We start from the raw sequence: 15,581 nt of genomic DNA, 5'->3' as shown, positions 1-15,581 counted from the left end.
TGTGATCCAATAACTTTCGTTCTCTGTTTTCGCAGTCTTTCCACCCCAAAGCCTACTTCCTTATGTAAATCTCAACTCAAAAAAACAAAAAAAAAAGACATTACCTTCTCTGTGCTCATTCGTTTATTCTTTCTTATTCGTTCGTTCGTTCTTCGACCACGTGTTTCTCCCCCATTTCCCCAGATAGATTGTCAAAATTCAAATTTCAAGTCAAATTTCAATTCGTTATTTTATCGTCCATGTGATATTGTTTGATTATAGTTAGTTTTGGTTTGAATTTCCTGTAACTCGTATTTAATTAATCGTGTTCTGCTCCTCGTGTGTGGCCTTGTACTGTAGTTGTACCCCCGTCGGTGTTTTGTTAACTTAAGTGTGTTTTGCTTGGCTCTTGGTTTTTTCCCTTCTACCCCGAACATAATACTGTCTAACGTTCTAAATCCCCACCCCCCCCCCCCCCCAAAAAAAAAAAAAAAAAACCAAAAACATTTATTTTATTTTCTCCACGTGTACTGTTGTCTCATCCTGTATTTTCTGTCCAGGTGTGCTGTTTGCCCCACCCCCATTATCTCCTTGCCATCCACCGTTTGCCCTGTTCACGTGACTCGTGGTGGTCCCTCTCGGCTCTCCCCCCGTTGGTATTTTTGTGCATATAAGATTGTTCATAGTTCTGTTTAAATATTTTTAAATATGTTTAACCTTTCCCCTTCTGTTTTTTATTCAGTGGTATATTACAACACGCTGTTTTTCTTCCTATTTAAAAGGCTTTTCTCAATTTCCTCTCCAACTCATTCCACTTCAAAAAAAAGAAATTCAATATCTTATACGTCTCCCTCACTACATGGTCTAAATTCACATTCATTCCATCCCTCCTCCATCGTTCTGAATCGGATTGCTAACTTGAAAATCACAACAAACCCAATTTGTTATCAATGTTCGTCTTTCATTAATCATCCACTTTCTAAACTCCCCTCTTGCCCCTCCCATCCAAATCCCCCCCCCTTGCACCTACACTCCGAAACTTCCCCCTTGCCCCTCCACTCTTAAACTCCCCCCTTGCCCCTCCACTCCTGAACTCCCCCCTTGCCCTTCCCCTCCTAAACTTCCCCTTTGCCCCTCCCCTCCTAATCCCCCCCCTTGCCCCTCCACTCCTGATCTCCCCCCTTTCCCCTTCCCTCCAAAACTCCCCCCTTGCCCCTCCCCTCCTAAACTCCCCCCTCACTCCTGCCCTTCAAAACTCCCCCCCAATCCCTCCCATTCAATTCTCCCCCCATACCATTCCTCTCCAATTCTCTCTCCTCCCCCCTCCTCCTCCAAGCTGCCTCCTCCCCACTTCGTCTCCCTTCTATCTCATACCTCCACCCCCCCAAACCTTCTACTTTCCTCTGCCCCCCCTCAAACAACCCCTCACTGTGCCGCATCCCTTCACCAGCAAACCTTTCATCCTCCTCATCCTTCCCTTTCTTGGAACTCTTCTGCAACATCTGAAACACTATCAACTGCTCTCCCTACCTCCCCCTCTCATCCTTCATCTTACCCTACTCCTCCCCTCCCCTGTCCTGTACCCGATGCTCCCCCTCTCTCTTCATTAACGGTATGGACCTCAAACATCCGGGGCCTTCGCTCAAACCTGACTGATCTCTCCATACAGGTTGCTTCTGACAATCCAGACTTGATCTGCTTAACAGAGACTTTCCTCCTTCAAGATGTCTCTGATTCCTTAATATCTCTTCCTGGTTACTCCCTCCTCCGGTATGATAGACCTGAGCCTCGGCCTGGTGGTGGGGTGGCTATCTTTGTCAAAAACTCTCTTCCTCACTCTCCTTGCACTGCTCTCTTTCCTCCTCACCCGCAGGAGTACCTCTGGTTACGGCTTCCTCTCCGCTCCCACCTTTTGTTCATATGTGTTCTGTACCGTCCCCCAAACAGTGATGACTCCATCTACATTTCAATGTCTGACAACATGGACCAACTTCTATCCACTCATCCCAACTCTCTCTTCCTCATATGTGGTGACTTCAACTGTCATCATGCCACCTGGTTGGGTGTGGGTTCCTCTCTCACTAGTCATGGCACCTCAGCAAAGGACTTCTGTGACTCACTGGGATTGACACAATCTGTCAATTTCCCGACCCGGATCTCAGCCAATGGAGTATCTTCTCTTCTAGACTTGGTTATGACAAACTTCCCTGCTAATGTCTGCTGCTCTTCTTCTGCTCCAATCGGTTCTTCTGATCATGTGCTTGTCAAAGTGGACATCTCTCTGGCCATTCTCAGAGAGCCTCCTCAGCGTCGACGAGTCTGGCATTTCACTCAGGCCGACTGGGACGGTCTTCAAGCAGCCATCAATCGTCTGGATTGGTCTCCCATCTCCACTGCCTCTGACATCAATTCTTCCTGGGAATTCTTCCAAAGCAAACTGATCTCTCTCATGCACAGATTTATCCCATCTCGCCTTCAATTGTCTTACCCTTCCTCCCGTCCATGGTACACTGAATCTTGTGGTGAGGCAGTTGCCCTGAAACAACTTGCCTTTGCCTCTTGGAAGGCTAATCCAACTGAAGGAAATCTCAGTTCCTTCCACCAAGCTCAGAACAAGTGTGTGTCTACCCTCAGGAGTGCCAGGAAGCACTATCTCTCCTCACTCAAGAATGAACTCTCAAACCTGTCTCCTTCCTCCAAATCCTGGTGGCATCTGGTCAAATCCGTTTCTGGTGTTTGTTCCCCCTCCATCCCCTCCCTTACCTCAAATGGCCACACAGTTGACATCGCACGTGACAAAGCCGAATGCCTCAACTCTGTGTTCGCCTCGAAATCCTTAGTCCCAAACCCATCTCTCTCTGTTCCCACCTTTCCCAGTCGAACCCAACTGCTCCTGGACTCTGTGGCCTTCTCTCCTGACAAGGTGGAGGAGTTTTTGTCAAACCTCGACTCTGATTCTGCAACTGGACCAGACGGCATCAGCCCACGGGTCTTAAAATCCTGCTCTGCCGCTCTATCTCACCCTCTCTCTGTTCTTTTCACCCTATCTTTTGCTCAAGGTCATCTGCCAGCATCCTGGAAATCAGCTAACATTACCGCTTTACACAAAAAAGGTGCAAAAACAGATCCTTGCAACTACAGACCAATCAGCCTGCTCCCAATTATCAGCAAAGTCATGGAATCCATCATTGCTTCGGATATGAAATCTTTCCTCTTCTCCAATGGCTTGATCTCTGATCATCAATTTGGTTTCAGACCAGGTCACTCTACTCTGGACATGCTGCTTCTGCTGTCTCAACAATGGATGGAGGTCCTCAATGCCAAACAGGAAATCAGAGCTGTCTCCCTTGACATATCAAGGGCCTTTGATACGGTCTGGCACCCAGCTCTGCTCACCAAACTCTCCTCCTATGGTATCCATGGAAATCTCCATGCATGGCTTGCGGACTTCCTCTCTGGTCGTAGTCAACGTGTGGCCCTGAATGGATTTCTCTCATCTCCCCTTCCTGTTCAGGCTGGAGTTCCCCAAGGAAGTGTGCTGGGCCCTGTGCTTTTTCTGGTCTTTATCAATGATCTCTCTGACTCTCTGGAAAATCCTCTCTATCTCTTTGCTGATGACTCCACTCTCTGCCGCTCCATTCCTCTTCCCTCAGATCGGCAGTCTGCAGCCTCCTCACTCTCTGAAGACCTGGACAAAATCACAGACTGGTCAAACAAGTGGAACATGTCTTTCAATCCTGCCAAATCTCACTCTCTTACTATGTCTCTCCGAAAAGATCGACTGGACAACCCTCCCATCTACTTTCTCAACAATCCTCTCCAAGAAGTTCTGTCACTCAAGCTTTTGGGTCTCACTATCTGCCATGATCTTTCTTGGGAAAACCACATTTCCAAGCTGGCCTCCAAAGCCAGTCGCCGACTGGGCATCCTCCGTCGTGCGAAGTCCTTCCTCGGCACACCTGAGCTCCTCACCACTTACAAGGCTTTCATCCGCAGCTCAATGGAATACTGTTCTCCCCTATGGGCTGGTGCTCCTGCCTCACACCTGGCTCGGCTTCACGCTGTTGAATCCAAAGCTTTCAAAATCATTGGAATCTCCCGCGATGAAGCTATCTCTGAGGGCCTTTCACTCACTCACCGCAGGCAGGTAGGTGGTCTTTCCGTCTTCTACCGACTCCTCTCCGGCCTTGCTCCCCCAGCTCTCTCTGTGCTCTGTCCCCCAAATATTCCTACAGGTCGCACAAGATCTGCCAGCAACCCTCTGATGGTTAAACTGCCGAAATCTCGGCTCTCTGCTCACCTTCACTCTTTCATTCCTCTTTTCTCCCGCCTGTGGAACAAACTCCCACACTCCCTTCAATCCCTCTCCTCCCTCCAGGTCTTTAAAACAGCTGTTCACCACCATCTCTTATCTTCCCCCATCCATAACCTTGATCTTTTCTACCCCCACTAATTCACCCCAGATCCACCTTGTTTGAAATTCCAACTTATTTCCTGGAAATCCTGGCAGTGTCCATATGTTTATACCTCTCCCACCACCCCCCCCCCCTTCACATGCCTCCCCCCCTTCACATGCCTCCCCCCCCTTCACATGCCTCCCCCCCAAAGCCCTCTCCCTCCCACAGATCTCTCGATGTCTCCATGTCTCTCGGTCCCTGCTCTCAAATGTTGTGTTTGTGTCCTTCCCCCTCTCTCCCCATCTTGTCTACCGCTCCCGATGTTATTTGTTTTATGTGTCTGTTTGTCTTTCTGTGTGATTAATGTTCGCTCTTTCACGAGCCTCGATCTTGTATACAAAAAAAAAAAAAAAAAAAAAAAAAAAAAAATCACTTAAAGAAGAATCACTTAGTAAAGAAGGTGAAGAATCACTTGAAAGAAACATAAAAATTATTGTGTTCGGATCTGAATTCTGGATTCGGATCTTCACCAAAATCGAATCAATTCGTCCTTGTCTCACACCCAACCTGTCCACCAAGTTTCATCTGAATCCGTCCATAACCTTTTTGAGATATCCTGCTCACAGACACACAGACAGGGGTGAAGACCCAATATCCTTCCACCTTTGGTGGTGGATGTAATTGTAGTTACTGAGGATAACTCTAATAAATCTACTGATGTTGAACCAGTTGTATCCAATGACAAGACTTGTCTCAACTGTGGTGAATGCAGGTCTGGGATGGCTTTGTTGTTGAGTGCGGCACGGTATGTTGAGGGCACCGGCCTCGGTGGTGTAATGATTATGGCGTCCTCTCTGAGCCTGAGAGGTCAGTGGTTCGAACCCCGAGCAGATCATACCAAAGACCTTGAAGATGGTACGTGCTGCTTCCTTGCCTACAATCAAATCATCAACATTGAAAGCATTCTCCAAATGTTCATTGCAGATTGACTTTATCAGCTTTGTCCAAATGAAATTTGGTAGCTAACAGTGAGCTGGGTGTGCACGTGTGTTTATGGGGTTGCGGGTGAGGTTCAAGAAGTTCTCGGCTCTCAGAAGAGATAATCACGATAGTCCAGGAAAAGTCAACTCATTGATTTTCAATGTACAAGTAAACATAATTAGGATTGGTATGGAGTATCTGTTTCCGATAACTTTTTGAACACCCCTCATATGAGTATTTCTGAGAATGGAAGTCTTGTTGGCAAATTTCCACCAGCGAATAAATAGAGAAACTTAGAAGATGTGAATATATTTGATCTTGTAGTTAATTATTCTGTTCTGTATGATCAGGGTGATGGAGATTGTAAAGATGGGCATCAGAGTGCATTTGATAATACTAGCAACGGTACCCGCCCTATGGGCAGGGCTCCAATTGGGAAATCCAAATGAAAAGGCAAAATATCAGAAATTGAAGGTTTTTTTTATTTTAAACGATTCATATAAATATCCGTTGAATCATATCACACGCAAATCATCAAAATCTAAACAGTATCTTTAGAATTTCAATAAAATCCACATCACTGTTCATATCGGTAAATATTATTCCATCGTGTTTCAAATCGTGATCGATACACTATGATCGTGATGATCGTGATCGTGAATCGTGATCGATAATCGTGTTCACAATCGCTATGTCGTATGTACTCCCGATACGTGTACCAAATTCCCGATACGTGTAACTGTACCAAATCAACAGTTAAAAGGATTTTGAGCCGATAGCTGTTACGGCCTTGGCAAGATCGATGGAGACAGCGATCCGTTAGTGTATTCACCGCCCAAATAGCTATGTGGAATTCTCTCATGTAGAGATTAAACGTTACGGTTGTTACGGCCTTGGCAAGATCGATGGAGACAGCGTTTATTATACGTTTAATGAAGGACACTGTCTCAAGCCCCAGTCCCCATCACGGATGGGGCTCAGCGGTTTACCCGAGCCTGACAGCGAAGGGCAAGGTACACGCTGGCCCGTCCAGTGCAGCGCGCGTGCGGCCCCGGACATCGAAGGGCATTAAACGTTCATTAAACATTAAACGTTCATTAAACATTAAACGTTCATTAAAGGATTACGAAACGAATAACATTACAAAATTACGTTCACACCGTCACGTCAAACACTACCATGAACACATACATCGTCACAATGAGAACATCGTCAAAATGAACGTTATGCGAACGTGAATGTTATGCGGGAGTCCAAACCTGAGAATATTGGAGACCAAAGCTGAAATTGGAAAATCTAAATAGCCTATTTTACTCCTGGAGATCCCAGGATTACCCACACAAAATATCGTTTCGATCAGTTGAGCCGTTTTTGCGGTACCTTCGAACAGACGGACAGACATTTGGTGAATTATAGTAAGATAAATGGGTAAATGTTTTTTACCCAACGCTACCACCGTCCTTTGGTTTTGTTTTTTTTTTGGTTTTGTTTTGGGTTTTTTAAATTTGGTTTTGGGGTTTTTGGGGTTTGGTTTGGGGGTTTTTTTGGTTTGGTTTTGGGGTTTTTTTGGTTTGGTTTTGGGGTTTTTTTGGTTTGGTTTGGGGGTTTTTTTGGTTTGGTTTTGGGGTTTTTTGGTTTGGTTTTGGGGGGTTTTTTGGTTTGGTTTTGGGGGGTTTTTTTTGTTTGGTTTTGGGTTTTTTTGGTTTGGGTTTTTTTGGTTTTGTTTTGGTTGTAGCTTGCTTTGTTGTGCAATGTGCGCGCTTTTCAATAAAAGAAGACCTGTGAGTCGGTGGAGTGACCGGATTTGCTGCATGGGTCTTACTTATTTATTTGACATTACTTTGCCTCATAGGTGAGGATGCATTGTGACGAATCAATGAAAAGTGAAACTCACGCATTGACCTGCACAGAATACTGAATACATATCCCGAGCGAGAGGAAGCAGGTGATTGAATGAATCCACATTTCCTCTGAGTTTGTCATTTATCGACCAGGTGTTCATAGACCAGGTGAAACTAAACGATTCCTTTATGGTGGTCCGTGGATGCTGACGAGACTCCTTCGTGATCCGAACTGCAGCTCCCACTGGTCTGAGACATCTTGGAAAATGTGCCTTGTCCTGTGTGAGGACAAATTACATCTCATCTATGGGATTGAAGCCAAAACTAGTCCCCTACCTGCCACCTCCACAACCAACATCTCCCCCCAAGAATTATACATAAATCTATCGAGCATTAACAACGGCCGCAGCATAGGAGTTCATGAGATATTAAAGGAGAACGTAAAATGAACCTGGTGAGGGGAATGCGCTTAAAATAGATAATAAATAAAAAACTGCTCTGAGGGAGCCGATGCACAAAATATCTTCCCAATGAAGCAAAAAAAAAATTCGAAATTCTGAGCATCGTGGAGACGCTGCAGTGCAAACACACTGTCCCGAGGGTCATTTGGTCTTGGATCTCTTGGTGCAATAATACCAGACACCACACAAGTTGTGAACGCAGGTAGGGCATGGGTAGGGCGCGGTGAAGGTCTGGGATGTAACTCTAACCTAGCTCAGTCGGGTATTAAAATGGTGCTGTGGTCGCTCCGGTTGTGCCAATGTGGGCTGGAAGAGGGGTTAACGCATGGGTAGAGGATGGTGAAGCTCGGGGGTTTGCATCTAGCGTAGCTCGGGGGTTTGCATCTAATGTAGCTCGGTGGAGTGTCCATGTGGTGCTGTCATCACCCCAGTTGTGCCAATGTGGGGCGGGGTTGATGCGTGGGTAGGGCATGGTAAAGCTAGTCGGTGTGCATCTAATGTATCTCGGTGGAGTGTCCACGCGGTGCTGTGATCACCCAGGTTGTGCCAATGTGAGGCGGGGTTGATGCGTGGGTAGCGAGCGCATGGTGAAGCTCCGAGATGTGCCTCTATTGTAGCTCGGTGACATGGCCACACGGTGCTGTGACCTGTGATCACCGAGGTTGTGCCAACGTGGGACGGGGTTGATGCGTGGGTATCGAGCGCATGGTGAAGCTCCGAGGTGTGCCTCTATTGCAGCTCGGTGACATGTCCACACGGTGCTGTGACCTGTGATCATCGAGGTTGTGCCAACGTGGGACAAGGTTGAAGTGGGTAGGGCATGGTGAAGCTCCGAGGTGTGCCTCTAATGTAACTCGGTGGGGTGTCCACGTGGGGCAGTGACCTGTGATCACTGAAGTTGTGCCAACGTGGGACAGGGTTGATGCCTGGGTAGGGCATGGTGAAGCTCCGAGGTGTGCCTCTATTGTAGCTCGGTGACATGGCCATACGGTGCTGTGACATGTGATCACCCAGGTTGTGCCAATGTGAGGCGGGGTTGATGCGTGGGTAGCGAGCGCATGGTGAAGCTCCGAGGTGTGCCTCGATTGTAGCTCGGTGACATGTCCACACCGTGCTGTGACCTGTGATCACCGAGGTTGTGCCAACGTGGGACAAGGTTGATGTGTGGGTAGGGCATGGTGAAGCTCCGAGGTGTACCTCTCATGTAGCTTGGTGGGGTGTCCACCTGGGGCAGTGACCTGTGATCACCGAAGATGTGCCAACGTGGGACGGGGTTGATGCGTGGGTAGGGCATGGTGAAGCTCCGAGGTGTGCCTCTATTGTAGCTCGGTGGGGTGTCCACGCGGTGCTGTGACCTGTGATCACCGAGGTTGTGCCAACGTGGAACGGGGTTGATGCGTGGGTAGGGCATGGTGAAGCTCCGAGGTGTGCCTCTATTGTAGCTCGGTGGGGTGTCCACGCGGTGCTGTGACCTGTCATCACCCAGGTTGTGCTAATGCGGGAGAGGGATGAGGAGAGGGTCCGGGAGGGGGATTGGGGGCAGCTTCACTCCCTCCCATCGCCACCAATCTCTCCCACTCCGCAGCCGCATGTTCTTGCGCTATCTGCGCTTCCACCAGGACTGGAATACATATGAGCTGCACTTTCCGGTGCGAGCACATCGCTTTATGAACAGCCATAAATTCGTGCAGCTGCACATCAACACGGGAAAGCAGAGTCTGAAATACCTTTACCGGGTCACTTTGCATCAAGACCGTCCAGAGCAGTCGGAGATGCGCTGACCACGACCTCGGTCGTCATAACCTTGCGATTCCGAGGTTGCTCTCACAAGCTCGTACAGACTTTTTGCAATTAAGGACCAATCTATTAATTAATACTGGGTCCAGTAAATTGAGCGCATAGATCCGGGGTCGTACTCGGGTTCAGCCACGGAGACCTCTTGTTCACTTTAAATTTAAAAAATTAATAAATCAATACGCCCCCATCGGGGGACAATTTGAACCTTGGATTGAAGTCCCGGTCACGGTCCCGGTCACGGCTCGATGCGTTCAACCTCAATCGAGACCGCGAATCCGAGGTTCACACAAAAGCGTGCTCGTGGAAAGTGAAGTGAAAACGCCGATATATAATCAAAGATCGATAACCCAGCACAACCCGCGTAGATCGTCCAATGATCCACACGATTTCGCTCCATGACAGAGCTTGAGGTGAGGGATCGAATAAAGATTAAAGGGGAACGCATGTGTCCAAGGTGAGGTCAGAGTTCAAACTAATATCAAACGAACAGGTGACACGAACTAGAACATGCCCGGGCGGCGTTTCATGGGTGAGCGCGCGTTGGACAGTACAGTGTGAACGAGACGTTTGTCTGGTAAACTTACCGCTGCTTCTGACACTCATGTCTCCGCTCGAAGTCCGGGCCGTCGGGTCGGGGACGTCCGCGTAGACCTGCGCGCCCCTGACGAGCCAAGGAATTGCGAAGGGGGCGGTGAGAAGGCGAAGGGGGCGTGGCGAAAACGAAGGGGGCGGTGGGAAGACGAAGGGGGCGTGGCGAAACGGCGGGTACTGCGGCAGGCATGTGCGCACGATCCCGCACGATGTGACGTAGCACGTAGCGGATGATCGGCAGGCTAAACGTCACCGAGATGGGGAAGAAGAGGGAATCGGGGAAACGTTTCAGAGAACTCGAGCAGATTCGCTGAATATGCGTTCAGGTCAACTGACCATCCCGATGGAATTTTACATCATAGCAATGAAGGTCTGAAGGACTCATGGCTAAACTCGACTGTTGTGTTGGCTCAATGGTTAAGGTGGTTGCCTTAAGGTCTTCGGGTCTTGAGTTTGAGCTCCTGTCGTGCCGTTGTGTTAACACCAGGTGGGTTGAACTCAGCCTGTCATCCTTCTAAGGTCGGCAAAGTTAGTACCAGTTTACTAAAACAACAGGGGCACTGCATCAGCCGTGCTCCCTGAAATGATGCAACCAGCAGCCACAGGCTGCATATGAAACAACAACAACCATAGACATACATATACACAGAGCAGGGACAGACCAGCTCATGTGCAAGAATGAACTATTTATCTAACTGTTGCTCATGTATTTCAAATAACTTCACAATCTTACTATAATTCACCAAATGTCCGTCCGTCTGTCTGTCTGTCTGTCTGTCCGTCCATTCGAAGGTACCGCAAAAACGGCTGAACCGATCGCAACGATATTTTGGGTGGGTAATCCTGGGAACCCCTGGAGTAAAATAGGTGATATTGTTTTTCCAATTTCAGCTTTGCCCTACAGCATTTTCAGGTTTGGACTCCCGCATAACGTTATTTTCCCAGGTGCCGCACAAACGGCTGCATCGATCGCTGCACAGCTGCACCGATCGGTGGCACCGATCGGACTCGGTGACCTCGGACAAAGACCTTTTATAAGGAAATGGGTTGAATCCCTACTTGAGAGAATGCCAACCACCTTCCCGCCATCACGGTCGTCTCTCCAACTCACAATCCCACGAGATATGCGGAAAAGACGACCCAAAACCAGTTATCTTCTTTTTGATTCGTATATAAACATCATTAAAAGTAAATAATGACCTCCGCCAAAGTTCAAACGACGTGGGTTTAATCTCAACATGAGAGAATTCCACAAAGCTATTTGGGCGCTGTATATATGCTAACAGATCGCTGTCTCCATCGATCTTGCCAAGGTCGTAACACCTATCGGCTCAAAATCCTTTTAACTGTTGACTTGGTAGTTTTTACAATGAAGGAAACATTAACAATGCTGTTAAAAGTTTATTTTGCGATTAACTTGTGATTGGAGTTATGTTGTTTGGAATGAAAAAAGAGATATCGAGTTCAAGTAAATGACGACATGCCGTGATGGTTTCTACCTTCTAAACGTGATCTTCGCGGATCGCCATATGCAGATTCGCCACGGACCCACAGTCGATGTTTCTATACGTGATCGTACCCGTTTGTTTGCGAATGGGTACGTTTTCCATGGAAGTCCTTCACGAACTTGCTGTCCATGTCTGACGTGCGACTGAGGGTGCTACAGGAATGTGGAATTTATTGGTTTCATGCTTTAGCATTCGCCATATCTGCATTGCCTGTTTGCTTCCGGCATCCTACCCATGCGTAGCACGGGTATCTCACTAGTACTAGTCAGTATAAATGGAATAATAACACCTAATTAAGATAAATTTGAAATTTAACTACCTCATATAGATAACATGTAGTTCTGTGATTTTGTTTTGATTCTCATACATCCTATTCAATAATAAAATGTTTATGGCACCTTTTAGCAATTTTGGCGGCCATTTTGAAAAACATGGCCGCCATGTTGAATTTCGAGTTGGCGATAATCGACTGGATTTAAAGAGTATCTGCACATGAACATAACTACCAAGTTTCATGCTTGTATCACAATGTTAACTTATTTGTGTTAGCCACCTAGCTAACAGGCAAGCACAGATTAGATTAGGATGGTCGAGAGTCCATCGAGTCTAGAGTCTAGAATCTAGACCATAGGTTCTTAACCAGGGGTACCTGTACCACCTGGGGGTACGAAACCTCCAAGCTGGGGGTACGAGACACGCCACCCCAAAATAAATGTCAATTCAAAAATAAGGGTATAACAGCATTTAAAGCAAAAAAGAAGGGTTAAAATGCTTTTATTGAAATTTACAAGGGTTTGGGTTTATTAAAATAATAATTCAGGAATAATGAGTTCTGTAACTCAAGCTTTTGGGTCTCAATATCTGCCATGATCTTTCCTGGGAAAATCACATTTCCAAGCTTGCCTCCAAAGCCAGTCGCCGACTGGGCATCCGTCGTCGTGCGAAGTACTTCCTTGGCACACCTGAGCTCCTCACCACATACAAGGCTTTCATCCGCAGCTCGATGGAATACTGTTCCCCCCTCTGGGCCGGTGCTCCTGCCTCACACCTAGCTCGGCTTCAAGCTGTTGAAACCAAAGCTTTCAGAATCATTGGAATCGCCAGCGATGAAGCTAACTCCGAGGGCCTTTCACTCACTCACTGCAGACAGGTTGGTGGTCTTTCTGTCTTCCACCGACTCCTCTCCGGCCTTGCTCCCCCAGCCCTATCTGTGCTCTGTCCCCCAAATATTCCTGCAGGTCGCACAAGATCTGCCAGTAACCCTCTTCTGGTGACATTGCCAAAATCAAGACTCTCTGCTCACCTTCACTCCTTCATTCCTCTTTTCTCCCACCTCTGGAACAAACTCCCTCACTCTCTTCAATCCCTTTCCTCCCTCCAGGTCTTTAAAAGAGCTGTTCACCACCATCTCTTGTCTTCCCCCATCCAAAACCTTGATCTTTTCTACCCCCGCTAATTAACCCCAGATACACTTTTTTTAAATTCCGACTTCTTTCCTGGAAGTCCTAGCAGTGTCCTTGTGTTTTATACCTCCTCCCCTCACCCCTTCGCGTTCCTCCTCCCCCCCCAGCCCTCTCCCTCCCACAGATCTCCTGATGTCCCTGCTCTCAAATGTTGTACTTGTGTGCTTTCCTCTCTCTTCCCATCTTGTCTCCCGCTCCCTTTGTCTTATGTTTTATGTGTTTGTTTGTCTTTTGTGATTAATGTTAGCTCTTACACGAGCCTCGATCTTGTACACATTAAAAAAAAAACTTGCAACAATGGCTTCTCAATCGGCAAGAATCCTTGCATTGGCAGGGTACCGCCACGATCAAATCGTTCCTCTTGATCTTCAAACTGTTGAAGTCGTGCCCAGAATTTGTACCTCCATGCCGAATGTTGAAATGCTCGTTAAGTCTTGAAGGTTTGAGATTTGCATTTGTAATTACCGTGTTGCACAGTACACACTGCGTCGCTGAGTTCCATCTTTTTCTGTCAAACTGCTGAAACCGTAACTGCTGAAACTGCTCAAACTGCTGAAACGAACGTAGTCGTCATTCAACTTGCGTTTCTTGGACATGGTAAGTCAGATTTGATTATATATAAAAAGATATTAAAATGACATAAAATTGAAATTAGCGACACTTATGGTTATTACTTCAGAAAAGAATAATGTTGTAATTTTTTTTATTGTAAGCGCTCATTCATATCTTTTTATGATATTGTAGCGGTTACCGCTGGGTATACACAATCGCCTTGCACCTACAGAGGACGCGGCCAGGGAGCGATCACCATGCCGGGCTCGTCCACCATGCCGGGCTCGTCCAGGCCGCCCGGACAGGCCCAGACGCGCCTCTCCCGGGCATGCCCGGACTCGCCTTTCCCGGGCTCGCCGGAGCCGCCCGGGCACGCCCGGTCTCGTCTTTCCCGGGCTCGCCCAGGACACCCGGGCATGCCCGCTCTCGCCTTTCCAGGGCTCGCCCAGGACGCCCGGGCATGTCCAGACTCGCCTTTCCAGGACTCGCCCAGGATGCCCGGGCACGCCCAGCCTCGCCTTTCCAGGGCTCGCCTAGGACGCCCGGGCATGCCCGCTCTCGCCTTTCCAGGGCTCGCCCAGGATGCCCGGGCATGCCCGCTCTCGCCTTTCCAGGGCTCGCCCAGGACGCCCGGGCATGCCCGCTCTCGCCTTTCCAGGGCTCGCCCAGGACGCCCGGGCATGCCCGCTCTCGCCTTTCCAGGGCTCGCCCAGGACGCCCGGGCATGCCCGCTCTCGCCTTTCCAGGGCTCGCCCAGGATGCCCGGGCACGCCCGGTCTCGCCTTTCCCGGGCAAACGCACCGGCATGATGTGTATATATATTGCTGCCCGATAAACGGGCTTTACAGAGTGTGACGGGTTCTGTACGAATAAACATGCTTTGAACTCAACCAAATGGCCTCGTTCTCTCGCCGTCCACGACTCCTAAACTGGTGACCTCGACTCCCCCCGAACGGATTCGGGGGCTGCACGACTCCTAAACTGGTGACCTCGTCTACCCCCGAACGGATTCGGGGGCTACAAACGAACACGGCGGTTTCGATCGCGCTGCCGGAGTTTTGGAACCGGCGAGCGGCCATGTGGTTTGCGCACCGCGCTCGGCTCCTCCTCTACGACCGGAGGGGCGACCCCGCTCGAGGACCCTCCGAAGGAACGCAGTTACGCGATGTGGGTGGCACTGCTGCTCATCTCTTGCGCGCGCTCTGACGTTCGCGGCACGGCTGCTTCGTTACCTTCGCGCGCACTGCTGTTCGTCACCTTCGCCCAACTTCACTCTACAACTACAGCCGCAACTACTTCTCCGATCCTGCATCCTCGGGAGGCCCGCGAGGAACCTCGGCAGCCTCCCCCGAGGCCTTGACCAGCCCCTCGGTTGGCTCAACCGCTTTTCGTGTGCACCGACGCCGAGCACTGCTCGAGCCTCTCGGCACTGCACCCGCGAACTGCAACCTCGGGAGGCCCGCGAGGAACCTCGGCAGGCTCCCCCGAGGACTTGACCAGCCCCTCGGTCGGCTCAACCCCGGTCCTACGTCCCCCCCAGCGCTTCGCACAGTGGAGTACGTCGTGGCGAGGCCGCCCCCCATCCACAGTTCCCCCCGCTCGACCACCCACCACCACACCGGACCCCCTCCCCCCCCACGACCCTCCAGGGGTCGCTTCGGCCGGGTCATCAGGACGCCCCTTAAATTGACCCTGCCGGTGCAAGTCGATTCTGGAGGGGCGTGTGTAGCGGTTACCGCTGGGTATACACAATCGCCTTGCACCTACCGAGGACGCGACCAGGGAGCGATCACCATGCCGGGCTCGTCCAGGCCACCCGGACAGGCCCAGATGCGCCTCTCCCGGGCATGCCCGGACTCGCCGTTCCCAGGCTCGCCCGAGCCGCCCGGGCACGCCCGGTCTCGTCTTTCCCGGGCATGCCCAGACTCGCCGTTCCAGGGCTCGCCCAGGACACCCGGGCATGCCCGCTCTCGCCTTTCCAGGGCTCGCCCAGGATGCCCGGGCATGTCCA

The 15,581-nt window shown here is 49.6% G+C and overlaps 1 protein-coding gene and 1 long non-coding RNA gene across 3 annotated transcripts in view; one reads left to right on the top strand and one right to left on the bottom strand.

Annotated features, from left to right (window-relative positions):
* LOC137423715 (actin-binding LIM protein 1-like) overlaps positions 1–10,138 on the bottom strand; it is a 353,241-nt gene extending 343,103 nt beyond the window's left edge. Inside the window, exon 1 of one of the 2 annotated variants that reach the window (XM_078773796.1) lies at positions 10,041–10,138. In XM_078773796.1, coding sequence (XP_078629922.1) covers positions 10,041–10,059 — 19 coding nt within the window. In that variant the 5' untranslated portion in view covers positions 10,060–10,138. The remainder of the gene's footprint in view (positions 1–10,040) is intronic. The other variant, XM_068111161.2, reaches the window with a different exon arrangement.
* Positions 1–15,581, top strand: part of LOC144891281 (uncharacterized) — a 426,767-nt gene that overhangs the window by 183,970 nt on the left and 227,216 nt on the right. The window lies entirely within an intron of this gene.

This window comes from Myxine glutinosa, chromosome 3 (assembly GCF_964187855.1).
Source record: "Myxine glutinosa chromosome 3, kmMyxGlut1.1, whole genome shotgun sequence".
Lineage (NCBI taxonomy): Eukaryota > Metazoa > Chordata > Myxini > Myxiniformes > Myxinidae > Myxine > Myxine glutinosa.
Note: the sequence above shows the minus strand (reverse complement) of the source record. Positions and strands in the feature narration are given on the sequence as shown.